The sequence below is a fragment of the Spermophilus citellus genome (genome assembly GCF_964194105.1).
Source record: "Spermophilus citellus genome assembly, chromosome: 10".
Classification (NCBI taxonomy): domain Eukaryota; kingdom Metazoa; phylum Chordata; class Mammalia; order Rodentia; family Sciuridae; genus Spermophilus; species Spermophilus citellus.
This window is the reverse complement of record NC_138197.1, coordinates 8010250-8026701: the sequence shown is the minus strand read 5'-3', so window position 1 is coordinate 8026701 and position 16452 is coordinate 8010250. Positions and strand designations below refer to the sequence as shown.

Below are 16452 nucleotides of genomic sequence, written 5' to 3'. Positions count from 1 at the left end.
GAAGACTTAAAGGAATCCACTTTAGTTCTTGTTGTTTTTCTCATTTTATAGCACTTGTCCATGAAATACCTTCAAATCATTAGAATCCAGGGGAGGACCAGTATTTATTTATTTATTTTTTTGTTTCTTCTGAGAATCCAGGGGAGGACCGGTTTTTATTTTTTTTGTGTCTTCTGAGAGTGTCTAGAGAGTATGTAGTACTATAACTAGCCATCAGAAATACTTAATATTTAGAATGTTGACCAGTTAATAAGAAAAATGAAAATGTGATGGTTTATATAGATATTTTAGTCAGACTGGTTTTTGTTTTGTTTTGCTTTTTTGGTGGTGCTAGAGATCAAACCCAAGGCCTTACACATGCTAGGCAAATTAGATTGCATTTTTAAATTTAAATATTTAATCACAGCACAATATAAGAGAAATTTCTTCCCAAGAAGGGTAAAACTGTTATATTGTTTGCTCATATGTACTGTCCGGTAGATAAGTCCTAGGTCTCCTTGTACTGGGAAAAATGGGGGGCAGGCCCAACAGTTGCTTTTTATAGAATTATATAAAAAGGAGACACCCATAAGAAGTTGCCAGAAGCTAAAAATGTCATTCTTATATTTTCATTTTCTTTTCTTTCTAAAGGAACAAGATGAAGTAGAAAAGTCAAATAAAAAAGAATTACAGGAAAAGGAGGCAATCATCCAGGCATTAAATATAAGACTAATAGAAGAAGAAAAAAAGAATCTTGAGCTAAAAGATCAAGTCACAGCCACTGAAAAATTAATAAGAGAATTACAAGAACAAATTGCAAGTATGAAATTAGAGCTGGCTAATTCTAAGCAAAAAGAAAGACAGTGTTCTGAAGAAATAAAACAGGGTACAGCTGAAGACCTTCAGAAAAGATATCATTACTCAGAATGCCAGTTTGAATCTGATGTGGTACAGAGAATGGTGGAACAAGAAATGCAGAAAAGATTAGAACAACTCCGAGCAGAGATGGATGAAATGTATGGGCAACAGATAGTACAGATGAAACAAGAGTTAATAAAGCAACACATGTCACAGATAGAGGAACTTAAAGCACAACATAAGGAAGAAATTGAGAGTGTTTTAAAATCACATTTAAATATTACAATTAATGAAGATCAAATAAAGTTAATGAATGTGGCAATAAATGAACTGAATATGAAATTACAAGATACTAACGCTCAAAAGGAAAAACTCCAAGAAGAACTAGGAATAGTTTCAGGAGAAAAATCTACTCTGCAGAGACAACTTGATGATCTTTTTGAAGAATTGAACTTTTTAAGGGACCAAATTCAGAGAGCTAGAATGATAATAGCTGAACAAGAATGTCAACTGAATGAAGCACATAAGTCCCTTAGTACAGTGGAAGCTTTAAAAGCTGAGATTGTTCTGGCATCTGAATCTAGGAAAGAACTAGAGTTAAAACATGAAGCAGAAGTTACAAATTACAAGATAAAACTTGAAATGTTGGAAAAAGAAAAAAATGCTGTATTAGACAGAATGGCTGAATCACAAGAAGCTGAATTAGAGAGGCTGAGAACACAGCTCCTATTTAGTCATGAAGAAGAACTTTCGAAACTAAAAGAAGATTTAGAAGTTGAACATCGAATAAATATTGAAAAACTTAAAGATAGCTTAGGCATTCACTATAAACAGCAGATAGATGGCTTACAAAATGAAATGAGACAAAAGATAGAAACAATGCAATTTGAAAAAGATAATTTGATAACTAAGCAGAATCAGTTGGTTTTGGAAATTTCAAAACTGAAAGATTTACAGAAGTCCATCATGGATTCAAAATCAGAAGAAATGACCCTTCAAATGCATGAACTCCAAGAGGAAATCGAAATATTAAGACGAGAAAAAAAAGAAAAAGGTACACTTGAACAAGAAGTTCAGGAATTACAACTTAAAATTGAATTATTGGAGAAACAATTAAAGGAAAAAGAGGATGACCTTAAAGAAAAGTTTTCACAACTTGAAACAGAAAATAACATTCTTAAAAATGAGAAAAAAGCTATTGAGGACATGTTGAAAATTTATGTTCCTGCTGAACAAGAAGAAAAATTGATTTTCATTGACTCCAGCAAGTCCATATCCAAAGATTGTAGCTGGCAAAAAGAAATGGAAATGCTTACAAAAGAGAATGAGGCCCTCAAGCAACAGTGTATTCATCTAAATGAAGAAATTGAGAAGCAAAGAAGTACATTTTCATTTGCTGAAAAAAATTTTGAAGTTAACTATCAAGAGTTACAGGAGGAGTATATTTGCCTTCTCAAGGTAAAAGATGATTTAGAAGATAGTAAAAACAAACAAGAATTAGAGTATAAAAGTAAACTTAAAGCATTAAATGAAGAGCTTCATTTACAAAGAATAAATCCAGCTATAATCAAATTGAAAAGTGCCATGCTTGATACTGACAAAGCTTTTGTCACAGAGCCATTAGAAATCTGTGAAGTTGTTGAGAAAGATACAACAGAACTTATGGAAAAACTTGAGGTAACCAAGCGAGAAAAGCTAGAATTGTCAGAGAAACTGTCTGATCTCTCTGAACAATTAAAACAGAAACATGGTGAGGTTAATTTTCTCAGTGAGGAAGTCAAATCTTTAAAGCAAGAAAAAGAGAAAATTCTATTGAGATGTCAAGAGCTAGAACTCCTAATTAACCATCATAGAGCAGAAAATGTAAACATGTGTGATGTTCATTTAAGCTCTTTACAAGATGGAATAGTAACTATTATAAGCAAGGATTCTCAAGGATCCATATCTAATGTAGGTGAAGAACCAAAAACAGTAGTGGAAGAGAAAATTTCTTTTGAAAATGTGGCTATTAGAATAGAAAGCAAGCAAGAACAGTTATTTTCACCATCAGTAACAAATGAATCCTCACCTGGGACAGATCAATCAAGTGAAAACGATAAACTCCTTCAGGAACTTTATGTACTTATATCAGAACAGGTATGTTTACTTATTTACATATGGTATAGCACAGTGAAAATGTACATTTCGTGCTAAAAAGAGTTTTCACCTTCTTAAAACAAATTCATAAAACAGAATGAAAGTGAATCATGTAATTCTCATTTGGATCTATCATTTATCATTTAATTTTCCTATTTTTTCTTAAACACTGTTTTTCTTTTAGCTAATCTATTACATATTCTGCTCAGGAAGTAAAGCAATATTTTCTTTGTAAAGACAATACTTTAAATAATATTGTTTAGAATCTCAACTTTACAAAAGTTATTGATTTTATAACTTAGTATTTTGTTGCAATTTCAAAGACTTTTAGAGTTTTTATTTCATACTGGTCTTTTTCAAGGTTCCACAATTGTAAACAAACTCTTGAGTGTTTTAGAACCTTATGCAGTTGTTCAATAGTTACAAATTCTTTTTCCTTTGTGCAAGAAAAACACTTAAGTCCTAGAGTTTTTTGAGTCTTATACCTGAGGAGGAAAAATAGTATTAATTCTCTGTACAGCTAAAGAAATAGAACACATAAAATAATAGGTTATTTCCTTTAATGTCAGCTATTGATATTAGAAATAACAGAAAAGTCTGATGTGTATCTTCAGTATGATAATGCTAAATAAACTTTTTATAATTAAAAACATCTTTTAGCTATAGATGGACATTTTACCTTTATTTTATTTATTTATAATATGGTGCTGAGGATTTAACCCAGTGCTTCACACATGCTAGGCAAGCTCTCTACCACTGAGCCACAACTGTAGCCTGCTAAATAAACTTATGTGTTTCTAAAACTTAGGTAATAAATATCTTTTGCAGATATAAGAGTTTAGTGTTGAAACAGAGAAGTTAAGGAGTATATATTTCAGTGAGGAAGACAGGTAATAAATTAGAAAATAAGACAGAAATATTGTTACAGTCTATGAAGAAATAAAATAGGGTATTGTAATAAAATAAAACAGGGAAGCTCACAAAAGAAATTGAGAATGATGGGTGGAGGTGGGTGGTGGTCTGGAGCTTGGAGGAATTAACATTGAACTGAGATTCGAATGAGAGGGAGGAGGCTGCATTATGGAAATTAGAGTAGTTGTACCATGAGTAAGTTTGAGGAACCGAATTGAAGGCCTATGTAGTTGAGTTTGAGAAGAGTTTGAAGAAGGAAGAAACTCAATCATAGGGAGCCTTATAGACTTTGTAAGTTTAGATTTTTATCCCTAAGTAAATAGGAAGTCATCGGAAAGTTTTCTGTTTTTATTTCTACTGACATGTTTATGTTGATGATCTTATCAATGTGGTCATACTTTATGTTTTTAATAACTTGAATAGAGCCAAGAAATTCAAATTGCTTAACTACTATTGCTATGTTAAATATTGCAAATTGTTTTTAAAACTATAAATGGTGGTGATTACTCCTAAAAAATGTCAGACATAATTTAAATTTTATTAAAAAGCATTATTCAAAGAAGACCTGAATTTGAAGCACATTTGTCAAATTGGTGAAATTTTCTTAATAGGAATTTTGTTTCTGTATTGAAGATACTTGCAATGGTATTTAGATACTCTCTCCTTGAAATTAACTAAACAAAGTGAAGAAAAGCAAGTCTGTAAATTGCTCCCATTTATCATTACTAAAATAAACTCCATCATTGATACAGAGGGGAGTAAGGTATGTATGCAGGTGGAGGGAAGCTCACAGAAGAAATTGAGCGGTGACTTACATAGTGATACTGTTTACTTGTCTGAAATACTGCAGAGGCAACAAAATACTCCTACTCTCAGTATTAAACTTAGTAATTAGAGCAGATATATCTCACTGAAACCAAAATAAATGTGGCTGTTAAGAATTTTTAACTAGCCAGCTGCAGTGGCAAACGCCTGTAATCCCAGCTGAGGGAGGCTGAGGCAGGAGGCTAGTGAGTTCAAAGCCAGCCTCAGCAACAGTGAGGCGGTAAGCAACTCAGTGAGACCCTCTCTCTAAATAAAATACAAAATAAGGATGAGATGTGGTTCAGTGATCAAGTGCCCTGAGTTCAATCCCCAGTACCAAAAAAGAAAAAGAAAAAAATAATTTTTTAACTGAAAAGAAAGAAATGAATAGTTTTGGAGTATAATTCCAGATTATCAGAGAATCTTTTCAACATTGGGGTGCAAGAAATAAGGAGTGGCAGGAACATTATAGATATTGGCTAATTATTGATGCTGAGAGAAGCCATAAATTCAAGTGTGTGTGTTTAAAATTGGAGGTAATTATTGGTATTGGAAGAGATACTAGAGCTTAGAAACATATACTGGAGCTTAGAAACCTCAAGAGGAACCATAATATCAGTTCTGTGAGTGAAGAGACACTACTATATAGGCTATATAGACAGCTGCTATATCCCTAGTACCTAGAATAATGTTTTGCACATGATCAGCAGTTAATAATGTTTTACAAATGGACAGATGAGGGGTGAATAGGGGAAATAAAGCCGTTTTATCAAGAATCAGCAGTGAATCAGGATAGGCCTTCATGTTAGAATGAAAATCAGAATAGCTTTTGTCGCTTGCTATTTAGCATTGTTCTATAAGCCCTAACCATTCCAAAGATAAAAAGATACATGGCATAAATAGAAATAGATAATTCACAGGTGTAATTAAGAAATTGAGAAAAAAAATCTAAGCAAATAAACCAAAAAACCTAATGTGAAATAAATGTCAAAATTAGCCAAAAATATGTAAGACCAATACAAATAAAATTAGAATACTTTAATGAAAAATATTTGAATAAATGAAAAGTCTCATTTCTGAGTGGGCAATTTTTTATATTATAGAATGTCAGTTATCTCTAGATTTATCAAACTTAAAAAGTTACGGAAATTTGACTTAATTGGTTTATAGTTCAGCTGGAAGAGTAAATGCACAAGTAGAGCCATGAATATTTTTTTTAAAAGTAGAATGTATGTAACATGATATGTGAAAAATAATTTTTAGGTTTAAATATTATCAATTTAATAAATGAGATATTGAAATGAGTTAAGTATTCAACAGCATAGAAAAGTGTCAAGAATATCTACATTCAAAGGAAATAGAAGGAAGGAAATAAAGAGCAAAAATAAGGGAACTTGTAATAAACAAGTGGGAAAATTTTTCAAGAATTTTGGAGGTTTATTATTTGAAAAGATTATTTACAGGTATTTGATCTCCAAAAATATGACCAAGGGGAAAACACATAAGCAAAATCGAGAATGAAATAAGGATATAAGTACAGGTACCACAAGAAATTTTAAAAGTCATAAATAATGCTACAAATAATCTCTGCCAATAGATTTGAAAATATAAGCAAACTCTAGATGGTGTTCTGGAAGAATATAAATTACCAGAACTAATGCAAATAGAAATGAATAAGTTCAAATGACCATTAAATAGAAATGAATAAGTCAGGAATCATTAAAGAGTTTGAAGTAGTGGTCAGAAATTTTCCCTTTTGCCTCATCTCAAACCAAAATTCTAGACTTAAGACCATTTTACAAGTGATTCTTATTAACTCTCCAAGAACAAAAGTGTAATTGTCCACTAAAATAGGATTAAAGAGAGAATGGAAGAAGAAAGGAAAGAAGAAAAACTGAAGAAAGAAAAACCACCCGGTTCACCTTAGAAGGCCAATCTTAATATGAAGTCCTGATAGGAATTGTAAAGAAAATAAAATTGTAGAGTAATCTAACTTGTAAGTGTGGTTGCAGAAATTCCAAATAAAATATTAACAAGTTATATTAAGAGTGGACAAATAGTTAAACATTTGAAAAAAATCTGTGACTGTAATCTCTACATTTTTATGTAGCAAGACAAAATCCATGATTATTTTAGTACATAATCAGAAAAAAATTCATAAAAAATTTGACAACCCATTTATAAGTTAAAAAAAAAAAGCTTTAGGAAATCAGGAATAGCAGGGAAATTTTCTAGTCATGATGCTGATTTTCATCAAAATGTTGACAGATTATATTTCTGATGGTGAAATTTAGAAGCATTTCCATTAGAATCAAGCATAGGACTAGGATACATACCCATTGTCAACATTACTATTGCAACATGGTTTTGTAGTTCTTAGTGAATGCTTCTCCAGTTCTTGCAATATGACAAGAATAGGAAATGAGAAAAAATATGAACAGATCAGGCAAAACTTTAAACCCAAGATAAGATGTTTTGAGTTTTTGTTAAGAAAATTATAAAATATTGAAGGACACAAATACCTGACTGTGTGCTAATACATATCATATCCATAATGGAAAGATTCAAAGAAAAACATCAGTTCTCTCCTAATTAATAGGTCTAGTCAAAATTACAATAAGGTTTCTTAATGAATGTGGACCACTGATTCTAAAATTGATATAGAAGAGTAAATAGCCAAGAATACTCAAGACAATCCTAAAAGTATGTATTTGTTTTTTTTTTTTAAAGAGAGAGTGAGAGGAGAGAGAGAGAGAGAGAGAGAGAATTTTTAATATTTATTTTTTAGTTCTCGGCGGACACAACATCTTTGTTTGTATGTGGTACTGAGGATCGAACCCGGGCCGCACGCATGCCAGGCGAGCGCGCTACCACTTGAGCCACATCCCCAGCCCCATGTATTTGTTATCAAAACTTATTACAAAATCATTATAAACAATATGGTTTGATGCCAGGATGGTTAAGTAGATCAGTGGAATATAATGAAAAGCCCAGAACAGATCTGTATCTTGTAAAAATTTAGTATGTGGCAAGAAGGCCCTACAAATCAATGAATCACTTAGTGAATCTCTACTACATTCCAGGCACTGTTCAAGTCATTCATAATTTAACAGTGAATAAAAATGGTCAAGGAAGAATAAAGTTTACTTTTTAGGGTTTAGATGAACATTAGAAAATACAGACAAATATTTCTGGTGGTCTTAAGTGCTATGAATAAAATTACAGTATGATAAGAAGAATAAGATCCCTAAGTGTAGGGCTTTTTTTTGCATAGGGTAGGTCAAGGAAGACTACTTTGGTGAGATAATATTTGAGCAGAGACAAAGGAAATCAAAAAATAAACCAAATTAGCAGAAGAAGCTTAGAGTATTCAAAATTGTTTGGGAGGAAAAAAAAAAACAAAATTGTTTGAGCACAATTGACTTTTGATACTAGAGGTTAGAAGTTAGGGAATTAGATCCTTGTTGCTTTAGGGAAAAAAAATCAGGTTGGTTAAAAATGTACACATAAGAAGAAAATAGAATCTTAAGATAGGGAAAGACTTTTAATAAAGACAAAGCATGGGAAAAGATTTAAAATTTTTATTGTATCTTTTAAAAACAATAATGTAAAACAGATTTGAGGACTGGGACTAGATATTTGCCATGTATGTAAGTTGCAAACAAAAGCTATCAAGAATATAGAAAGAACAATTAATGTAACAAGAGGTCCAAAAATAAAATAATAATGGGCAAAAGATGTGAAAGACATGTGCCTGAATAGGAAATCAAAGTATCTAATAAACATGAAAATATTCTTTCAACCTTACTATTCAGTGTAAAAATAAAATAACAGTTTATACCCATTAGGTTGGTGAAGTTAGTCTGATATAAAGAATGGTAAGGATGTGAGTATATAAGTACTCAACCTTCTGGAAGCATTGTAAATTAGTACTGTCATATAAAAATAATTTGATCAAATCTAGCACAGTTAAAAATGCACTATCTGTGACCTAGCAGTTATATTTCTAAGTAGTTCTCAAAGTGTGGTTCCTGACCAGAAGCACAGCATTACTTGGTTACGGGTTAGAATTCAAAGCTCTTTGACCTCTCCTGAATCAGAAACCGTGCGGATGGGGATAGGTTCCTAAAGTAACCTGTTTTAATAAGCATTCCAAGTGATTCTGATGCATGTTACATTTGAGAACCACTAATTAGAAAGAAATTAGCGCATTTATCTAAGGGCATGTGTAAGAATTTAACAGCAGTATTTTTTTTAAATATCCAAAAATTAGGAATAAACCAATTTATCTCTTGAAAGGAAATGGACAAATTTTGGTATAGTCATAATACCACAGTTAAAATGAATTAACCTGTTGCCTACATGCTGCTAACTTTTTGTTTGTTTGTTTGTTTGTGGTACTGGACATTAAACCCCCTGTTACCTACATGGAATAATACCAGAGACATATTGAATAAGAAAATAAATTTGTAAAATTAATATTATTTGTGTAAGTCCATAAAAATACAAAATATACAGTGCATTGAGAATGCAAAATGTATTGTAATGAGAAGTGATAATGTAAGAATTGGACTGGATTTGTAGCAAATTATGATTATGGTTGCTGTGAGGAAGGAGTGATGAGAACATAGAAGTGTATAGGGAGTATAGGGAATGAAAAAAATAGACAAAATATTATAGTACTTGTTAATTTGGGTTTTGAGTTTATTGCTTGCATTTTTTCCATATTTAAAGTAGTATTTTAAATCCAGGCATGGTGGTGCATGCCTGTAATTCCAGCTGTTTGGGAGGCTAAGGCAGAGGAGGATTCTAAGTTCAAGACCAACCTTGGCAACTTATTGAGACCTTGCCTCAAAAAGGGCTGGAGTTGGGATTGTGGATCAGTGGCAGAGCGGTTGCCTCACATATGTGAAGCACTGGGTTCGATCCTCAGCACCACATAAAAATGAAAATATCGAAAAAAAGAGCTGGAAATGTAGCTCACTGGTAGAGAGCACCCCTGGGTTCAATTCCCAGTGCCATGAAAATAAAATGTTATTTGAAAATAAAAATGAAAGATAAGGAAGAGTCAAGACAACATGAGAGAAATTGGTATGAAAATTTGTTCTCCTGGTCTCCCTGGCTAACTACTCTTACACAGCTGTAGCCGATCCATTGCTGATAGTCCTCTTAGGGTTTTTAATTGGACCCTGCATCTTTAACTGTTTATTTAATAAGATGTATAAAACAAAAAATACATTCTGTAAAACTGATGGTCCTCCATACTCACTACAGTAGCTGTAAACCAATGATGATTAATTAATGATTTGACTAGTTCCATAAAACCAGTGGGGAATGTTATAGGCCAGGCTATATAAGCAATGACCAAACAGATTTCATTTTACCCTGAGACTCCATATTACATAAGAAGTGCTTCTCCCATAGGAAAGCCCCATCACTGTACCACATTACTAATTGCCTAGCATAGCCTACTTGCAATACAGAATAGCAGTTCTTACACAATGTAAAATTGTTCTCTTTGGTTCCCATTTTCCTTGGGCAGTGTACCTTATTGGGGAATAATTGATTAGATGTTAGTAGCCATTCTTTAATTTGTATTCAACTAGGGTCACTTTGATCCATTTCTCTTTTGATTATGATTATGAAAAAATCCCAGGAGAAATGAATGAGATGAAAATTTGATTAAGACATTGCATTGTTTCCCTAATGGCTTTATTCAGCTTCTGTACTACTTCTTGCTTGCTTGCTTGCTGGTTGCCAAGTCAATCTGGATGTGGTTTTCGCCTTTAAATATCCTAAAATGTTGAGGCTCTAGGCTGTTTCCTGCAGAGACAACTTGTTCCTGTAGGGAGCAGTCCCAGACAGTCAGAATAAAGACTCTCCAATATGGACAAATTATAAGCTATACCAAATATCAAAATTTGCTATAAAATTGAGGTAATGATACTACTCTCCTTGAAAAAAGAAGTAGCTCAGTATAACTGAATGAAGAATGAAGAAAAAAATGTCATTGGTTCTCTTATGAAGTTTTAAACTATAATTTATTTCTCCTCTTGTTTTAGTATATGCAAAAATTAAATTATTTTATAGTAAATTATTTTAAATTTTTCTAATATATATTCACTTTCAGAATGATTTAAGGCTACAGATGGAAGCTCAGCGCATATGCCTTCCACTGGTTTATTCAGCTCACGTGGATCAGGTTCGTGAATATATGGAAAATGAAGAAGATAAAGCTGTTTGCAGTCTTAAAGAGGAGCTTATTTCTACTCAAGAGGAAAAGATCAACGAACTTCAGAAAATATACCAGTTAGAACTACAGAATGTAAAAACACAAGAAACAGGTAAATAGTTTCTGACTTATAATTGCCATGAAGCATCACTTAGAGTCCACCATTTCATAATTCTGTCCTTAGAACTCACAGGGGAAGGTGACTTGTGTATCTAAGCCCTAGTCTTATTTGTTCATATAATCATTGGATATTCATTCAAGTGCTAGAGAAAACTAAAATTACTGAGTCATTTTCCCATAGGAAATCATAATCTATTGGGAAAGCATATATAAAATAAACTGAAAATTTCTGAAATATAATGAATGGAGGGAGAAAAAAGAGTCTTGTCTTTCCTGGGGAGATGAGTAGGATGAGGGTATGGACAAGAGTAATAGGTTGGAAATTTGGGGAAGGCTATGGAGTCTTAAGCATTGAGCTCTATCTAAGATTGCATCCATTTGGGAGAACTGGGAGTTCAGGTCGTGTTAGCTAGAAAAAACTGGAGAGATTGGAAGGAGCTTGATCAGGAAAGGTTTTATGTACCCTGATGAAACATGTTTATGTTTTATGCTATTGGTGATAAGACCTACAGCAGGATTTTAAATAGTGGGAGTAACAATAAGATTTTTATTTTAAGGTGATACCATTAGGATCAGTTGGAAAGGATGAAATTATTGATGGGAAGACCAGCCAGATTGAATTGAATATGATAGAACGTTAAGTTCAACACTTAGAGTTAGGTTTTAGTTTGTCGTTAATGTTAGCAGAAATTAAGGATGATACCCAAGTTTCTAGCTTAAGAAACTAGAGTATGGTTCTAGTTATAAAAAGGAACCAATTTGTGAAAAAAAATAATAAATTCAGTTTTAAATATATTGAGTTAAGAATAGAATACTTACTGACTTTGAAAAAAATATATAGGAGTTAGTTGAAAATAGAAGTCTGAAACCTGGGAGAAAAATTTTAAGTATGAGGCAAAGATTTATAATCAGCATGAATGTCAAGGACAAGAGGTCAAGGACAAGAATGAGTTATCCTGGGAAACTAGAGAGTGAGTTAAAAGACCAAGATGGCATAATGGAAAGCAACAATGTTAAGGGACCATACAATGAACCATAAACAATTAGTCACAGTTAATGTTTTTCTTTCATGAATATTTGGCCAGTTAACTAGACTTCTTGTGTTCAAGGTATCTCTAGGCCTTTACTTTTGCTTTTAGGAATGAGTTTTATTATTGGAATTGCTTTGGTGAACAGAATAGAATTTCAAGCATATCAGATAATACCATGCTTTTTCACTTCAGGGGTTCTTTGAATATAGTAATATTTTAAGTTTGTATTTTTTTAATTGATATCTTCTTGAGGTAGTCTGTCCACTATTTCCCAAATTTCATGTTAACTAATGGTTCATTTAATTGGCAAAAAAGTTAGTGATTAACTATCAGCATTTTTTAGAAATAAAAATAAAAGAGGAAAGTGAAAGGTATGAACTACTCTCCTCTGGTCCCTTTTCAACACCTCTTTTGTTTCATGTTTCTGAATTGTTTTAATGATATAAAATTGTTGAATTTAGAGATACTATACCATAAGGATAGGAGAAATGATATTGAATCACACTGTTTTCTTGTTTTCATCAGTCAGAATGAGTCAAATTAAAACCTGAGTTTCACTCAAAACATTTTTCAAAGAATAAATATTTTTATACATTGAAATAAAATGATTGTTATTTCACTGAGAAGTTTGTATTGAAATGTGTATTGTCTTCTCTTCCTGTTATCTTCTCTGTAAGATACCAAAAAAATTAAACAACTTGAAGAACAAATTCAAGAATTAGAAAACTTCATATGCTTTTTGCGCCAACAATTGAAAGAAACTAAAGAAAATCATAGGGCAGAAATTTATTCTCTACAGGAGAAGCTTCAAGCCATTAGTGAGGCCAGGGTGGACCCAAGGTATCTATTTACTTAAAACTTCATTCAGCGGTATTTGTAGCTTAGTAAACAATGATAGTATCATCTGGAATGGTTATTTTAAGAATAAAATATAACTTTAACAAAGAGATAGGATGTAACATTTTTGAGAAATAAGAGCAGGAGATAATTCTGTATCTTTGGAATGTGTGAAATAAATGTTGGTATAAACCAAATACATTTTATTATAGGAATTTTACTTATACTCTTATAAAGATGTTATTATTAATCTATTTTCTGAATTAAAATAAGTCAGGTAGTAGACATTTACTTGTTTATTCTATGCCTAGGCTTTGATATGTTGATGTGGTGAATACTTAAATAGTCTAAGTATGATCATTCCACTATGACTTGAACATACTCCATTTGATTGTCTAATTGCTCAAATTCATCATGTCCCAAATAGAACCCTGATCTATGAGGAGAAGAAGAAATGATCTTGAATTACCACTATTTGTTTTCTTGGATCAGGATCTTCTAAAATTTGCTCCTTCTGTAGCCATCTTCATCCATCATGACTCCTTTCTGTCATAACTCTGCCATTCTATGAAAAAATCTTGTTTTTTTTTTTTAACCTTCAAAGTACATCAAAACTGTGCCACTCCTTACTGCTCCACTGGTCCCTGCCATTGTTGTGTGTTTCACCTGGATTACTCAACTTCTGTTTACAGTCTGTTCTCTATATAGTCAACACAAGCGCCAGAACCTTTGCTTTTATAATTTCAGTTACATCATGTTACTCTAATCCTCTTCTGCTCTTTACAGTCTCACTAGGTCCTGAGGACCATGACATCTTTGACTTTCATTTCCTACTGTCTTTCTTATCACTTACTATTCTCAAACCATATAATCCCATGGGGTTGGGGTTGGAGCTCAGCGGTAAAGCCCTTGCCTGGCTTGTGTGAGGCCCTGGGTTTGATTCTCAGCACCACATATAAATAAACAAAGTAAAGGTCCATTGACAACTAAAAACAATTTTAAAAGATTAAAAAAAACCTCATACAACCCCACTGTGATCCTCAAATATATCACATATCAGTACGCTTCTGCTTTAGGGATTCATTGGCTTTTTCTTCTACCTAGAATGATTATTCTCCAGGTATTTGTATGCCCACACCCTCATCTCCTTTTGGATCTTTACTTAGTTGTCATGTTCTTACATAAATTGAAATTGTCCCCAAAGAGTCTGTGTCTTACTTTTCTACTTCATTTTTTCTTAAAATTATTTGTTTTATATGTACACATACATTATAATCACTGTGTGTGTGCATGTATGTGTATATATAAATAATGTATGTATGCACTTTATATATCCAAATGTATATAAATTTAGAGGAAGTATTGTTTCATTTTGTTTGTCTTCAATTAAGGAATTTAAGCCTTTTTAAAAAATATTTTTATTAGTTGTCATTTTATTTATTTATTTACATGCAGTACTAAGAATTGAACCCAGTGCCTCATACACGCTAGGCAAGTACTTTACCACTGAGCCGCAACCCCAGCCTAGGAATTTAAGCTTATCTTTGTCTATTTAAGTCACTGATATATTCTAAATCCACATGATTCCTAAATACTAATCTTACCTTATTGTATAAGATTAGACATTTTAAGAAAACATTTTTACAAAGTATTGAATGCTTATATAACAATACAGAATTCAGACATACATACCAAAAGATATGTGGGTAGATAAAATTAAAATTAAACTAATTGTAAGTTAAAATTAAACTAAGTTAAGAATCTTCTCTTTACTGTTGCCACACTTCATTTCCAATATAGACAATCACTGTTACTTTTGATATGTATTCTTTCAGACATTTTCCTATTTATATAGACATATATGTTAAAACAGGTTTTTAATGCAAGTGAGAATTTACAAACTTTTTTTAAACTCAGTAATATATCTTAGATATATCTTTATATACACACATACATGCGCGCGCGCACACACACGTGTGTGTGTGTGTGTGTGTGTGTGTGTATATATATATATATATATATAGTATCAGGGATTGAATTCAGGGGCTCTTAATCACCAAGCCACATCCTCACCCCTCTTCTTTTTTTTCAGAACTACTGTTTTTATTTAAAATAACTCATGTTCAGATCTACCACATACCAGTTGGGTAATGTTAGACAAATCAAATTTAATGAACTATTATTTCTATATATGTAGTTTCAATAACTAATTATTTTTTTTAGTTCTAGCAATTTTTTTCCTTCTAACTAGTTATCTAAGACAGTAGGATGCATTTTGACATCATACATAAATGAAGTATAACTTCTCATTCTTTGGTTGTACATGATGTAGAATATGTGATGTAATCATATATGCACCTAGGGTAATAATATCTGATTCATTCTACTATCCTTTCTTCCCTCATAACCCTTTCCCTCCCCTCATTGCCTGTTGTCTAATCCAAAGTATGTTTATTCTTCCCTATCCCCCCCACCCCATTGTGAATTAATATCCACATATCAGACAAAATATTCAGCCTTTGGTTCTTTGGGATTGGCTTATTTAGCTTAGCATGATATTCTCCAGGTCCATCCATTTGCCACCAAATGCCATAATTTCATTCTTCTTTAAGGCTAAGTAATACTCCATTGGGGAGATATATATCACACTTTCTTTATCCATTCATCTGTTGAAGGACACCTGGGTTGGTTCCCTAGTTTAGCTATTGTTAATTTAGCTGCTATAAACATGATGTGGCTGCATCACTGTATTATGCTGATTTAAAGTCCTTTGAGTATAAACCTAGGAGTGGATAACTGGGTCAGATGGTGGTTCCATCCCAAGTTTTCTTAGGAATCTCCATACTGCTTTCTATAGTAGTTGCACCAATTTGCAGTCCCACCAGCAATGTATGAGTGTATCTTTACCCCCACATGCTTGCCAACATTTATTGTTGCATATTTTTTCTTTCTTTTTTTTTTTTTTTTTTTGTGGTGCTGAGTATTGAACTAGGGCCTTGTGCATTCGAGGCAAGCACTCTACCAACTGAGCTATGTCCCTAGGCCTGTTGCTCATATTCTTGATAGTTGCCATTCTAACTGGAGTGAGATGGAATCTCGTTGTAGTTTTGATTTGCATTTCTCTAATTGCTAGAGATGTTGAACATATTTTCACATATTTGTTGATCGATTGTATGTCTTCTGTGAAGTGTCTGTTCAGTTCCTTAGCCCATTTATTGATTGGTTTGTTTTTCTGGTGTTTTTATTGTTTTTTAATTTTTTTTTAGTTGTCAAACCTTTATTTTTTAAATTTATTTATATGTGGTGCTGAGAATCAAACCCTAGGTCCCTCGCACATGCCAGGCAAGCGCTGTACCACTGAACCACAACCCTAGCCCCTGGTGTTAAGTTTCTTGAGTTTTTTATATATCCTGGAGATTAATGCTCTGGGGTGTATGTGGTAAAGGTTTTCTCCCATTCTGTAGGCTCTCTCTTCATGTTATTGATTGTTTGATGTGAAGAACCATTTTAGTTTTAATCTTTTTATTGATTCTTGTTTATAGT

At 32.5% G+C, this 16452-nt stretch overlaps 1 protein-coding gene across 1 annotated transcript in view; it reads left to right on the top strand.

Moving 5' to 3' along the window:
* Positions 1–16452, top strand: part of LOC308658112 (A-kinase anchor protein 9-like) — a 113041-nt gene that overhangs the window by 12419 nt on the left and 84170 nt on the right. Inside the window, exons 7-9 of the mRNA XM_081310675.1 lie at positions 631–2973; positions 10820–11033; positions 12750–12912. Coding sequence (XP_081166801.1) covers positions 631–2973; positions 10820–11033; positions 12750–12912 — 2720 coding nt within the window. The remainder of the gene's footprint in view (positions 1–630; positions 2974–10819; positions 11034–12749; positions 12913–16452) is intronic.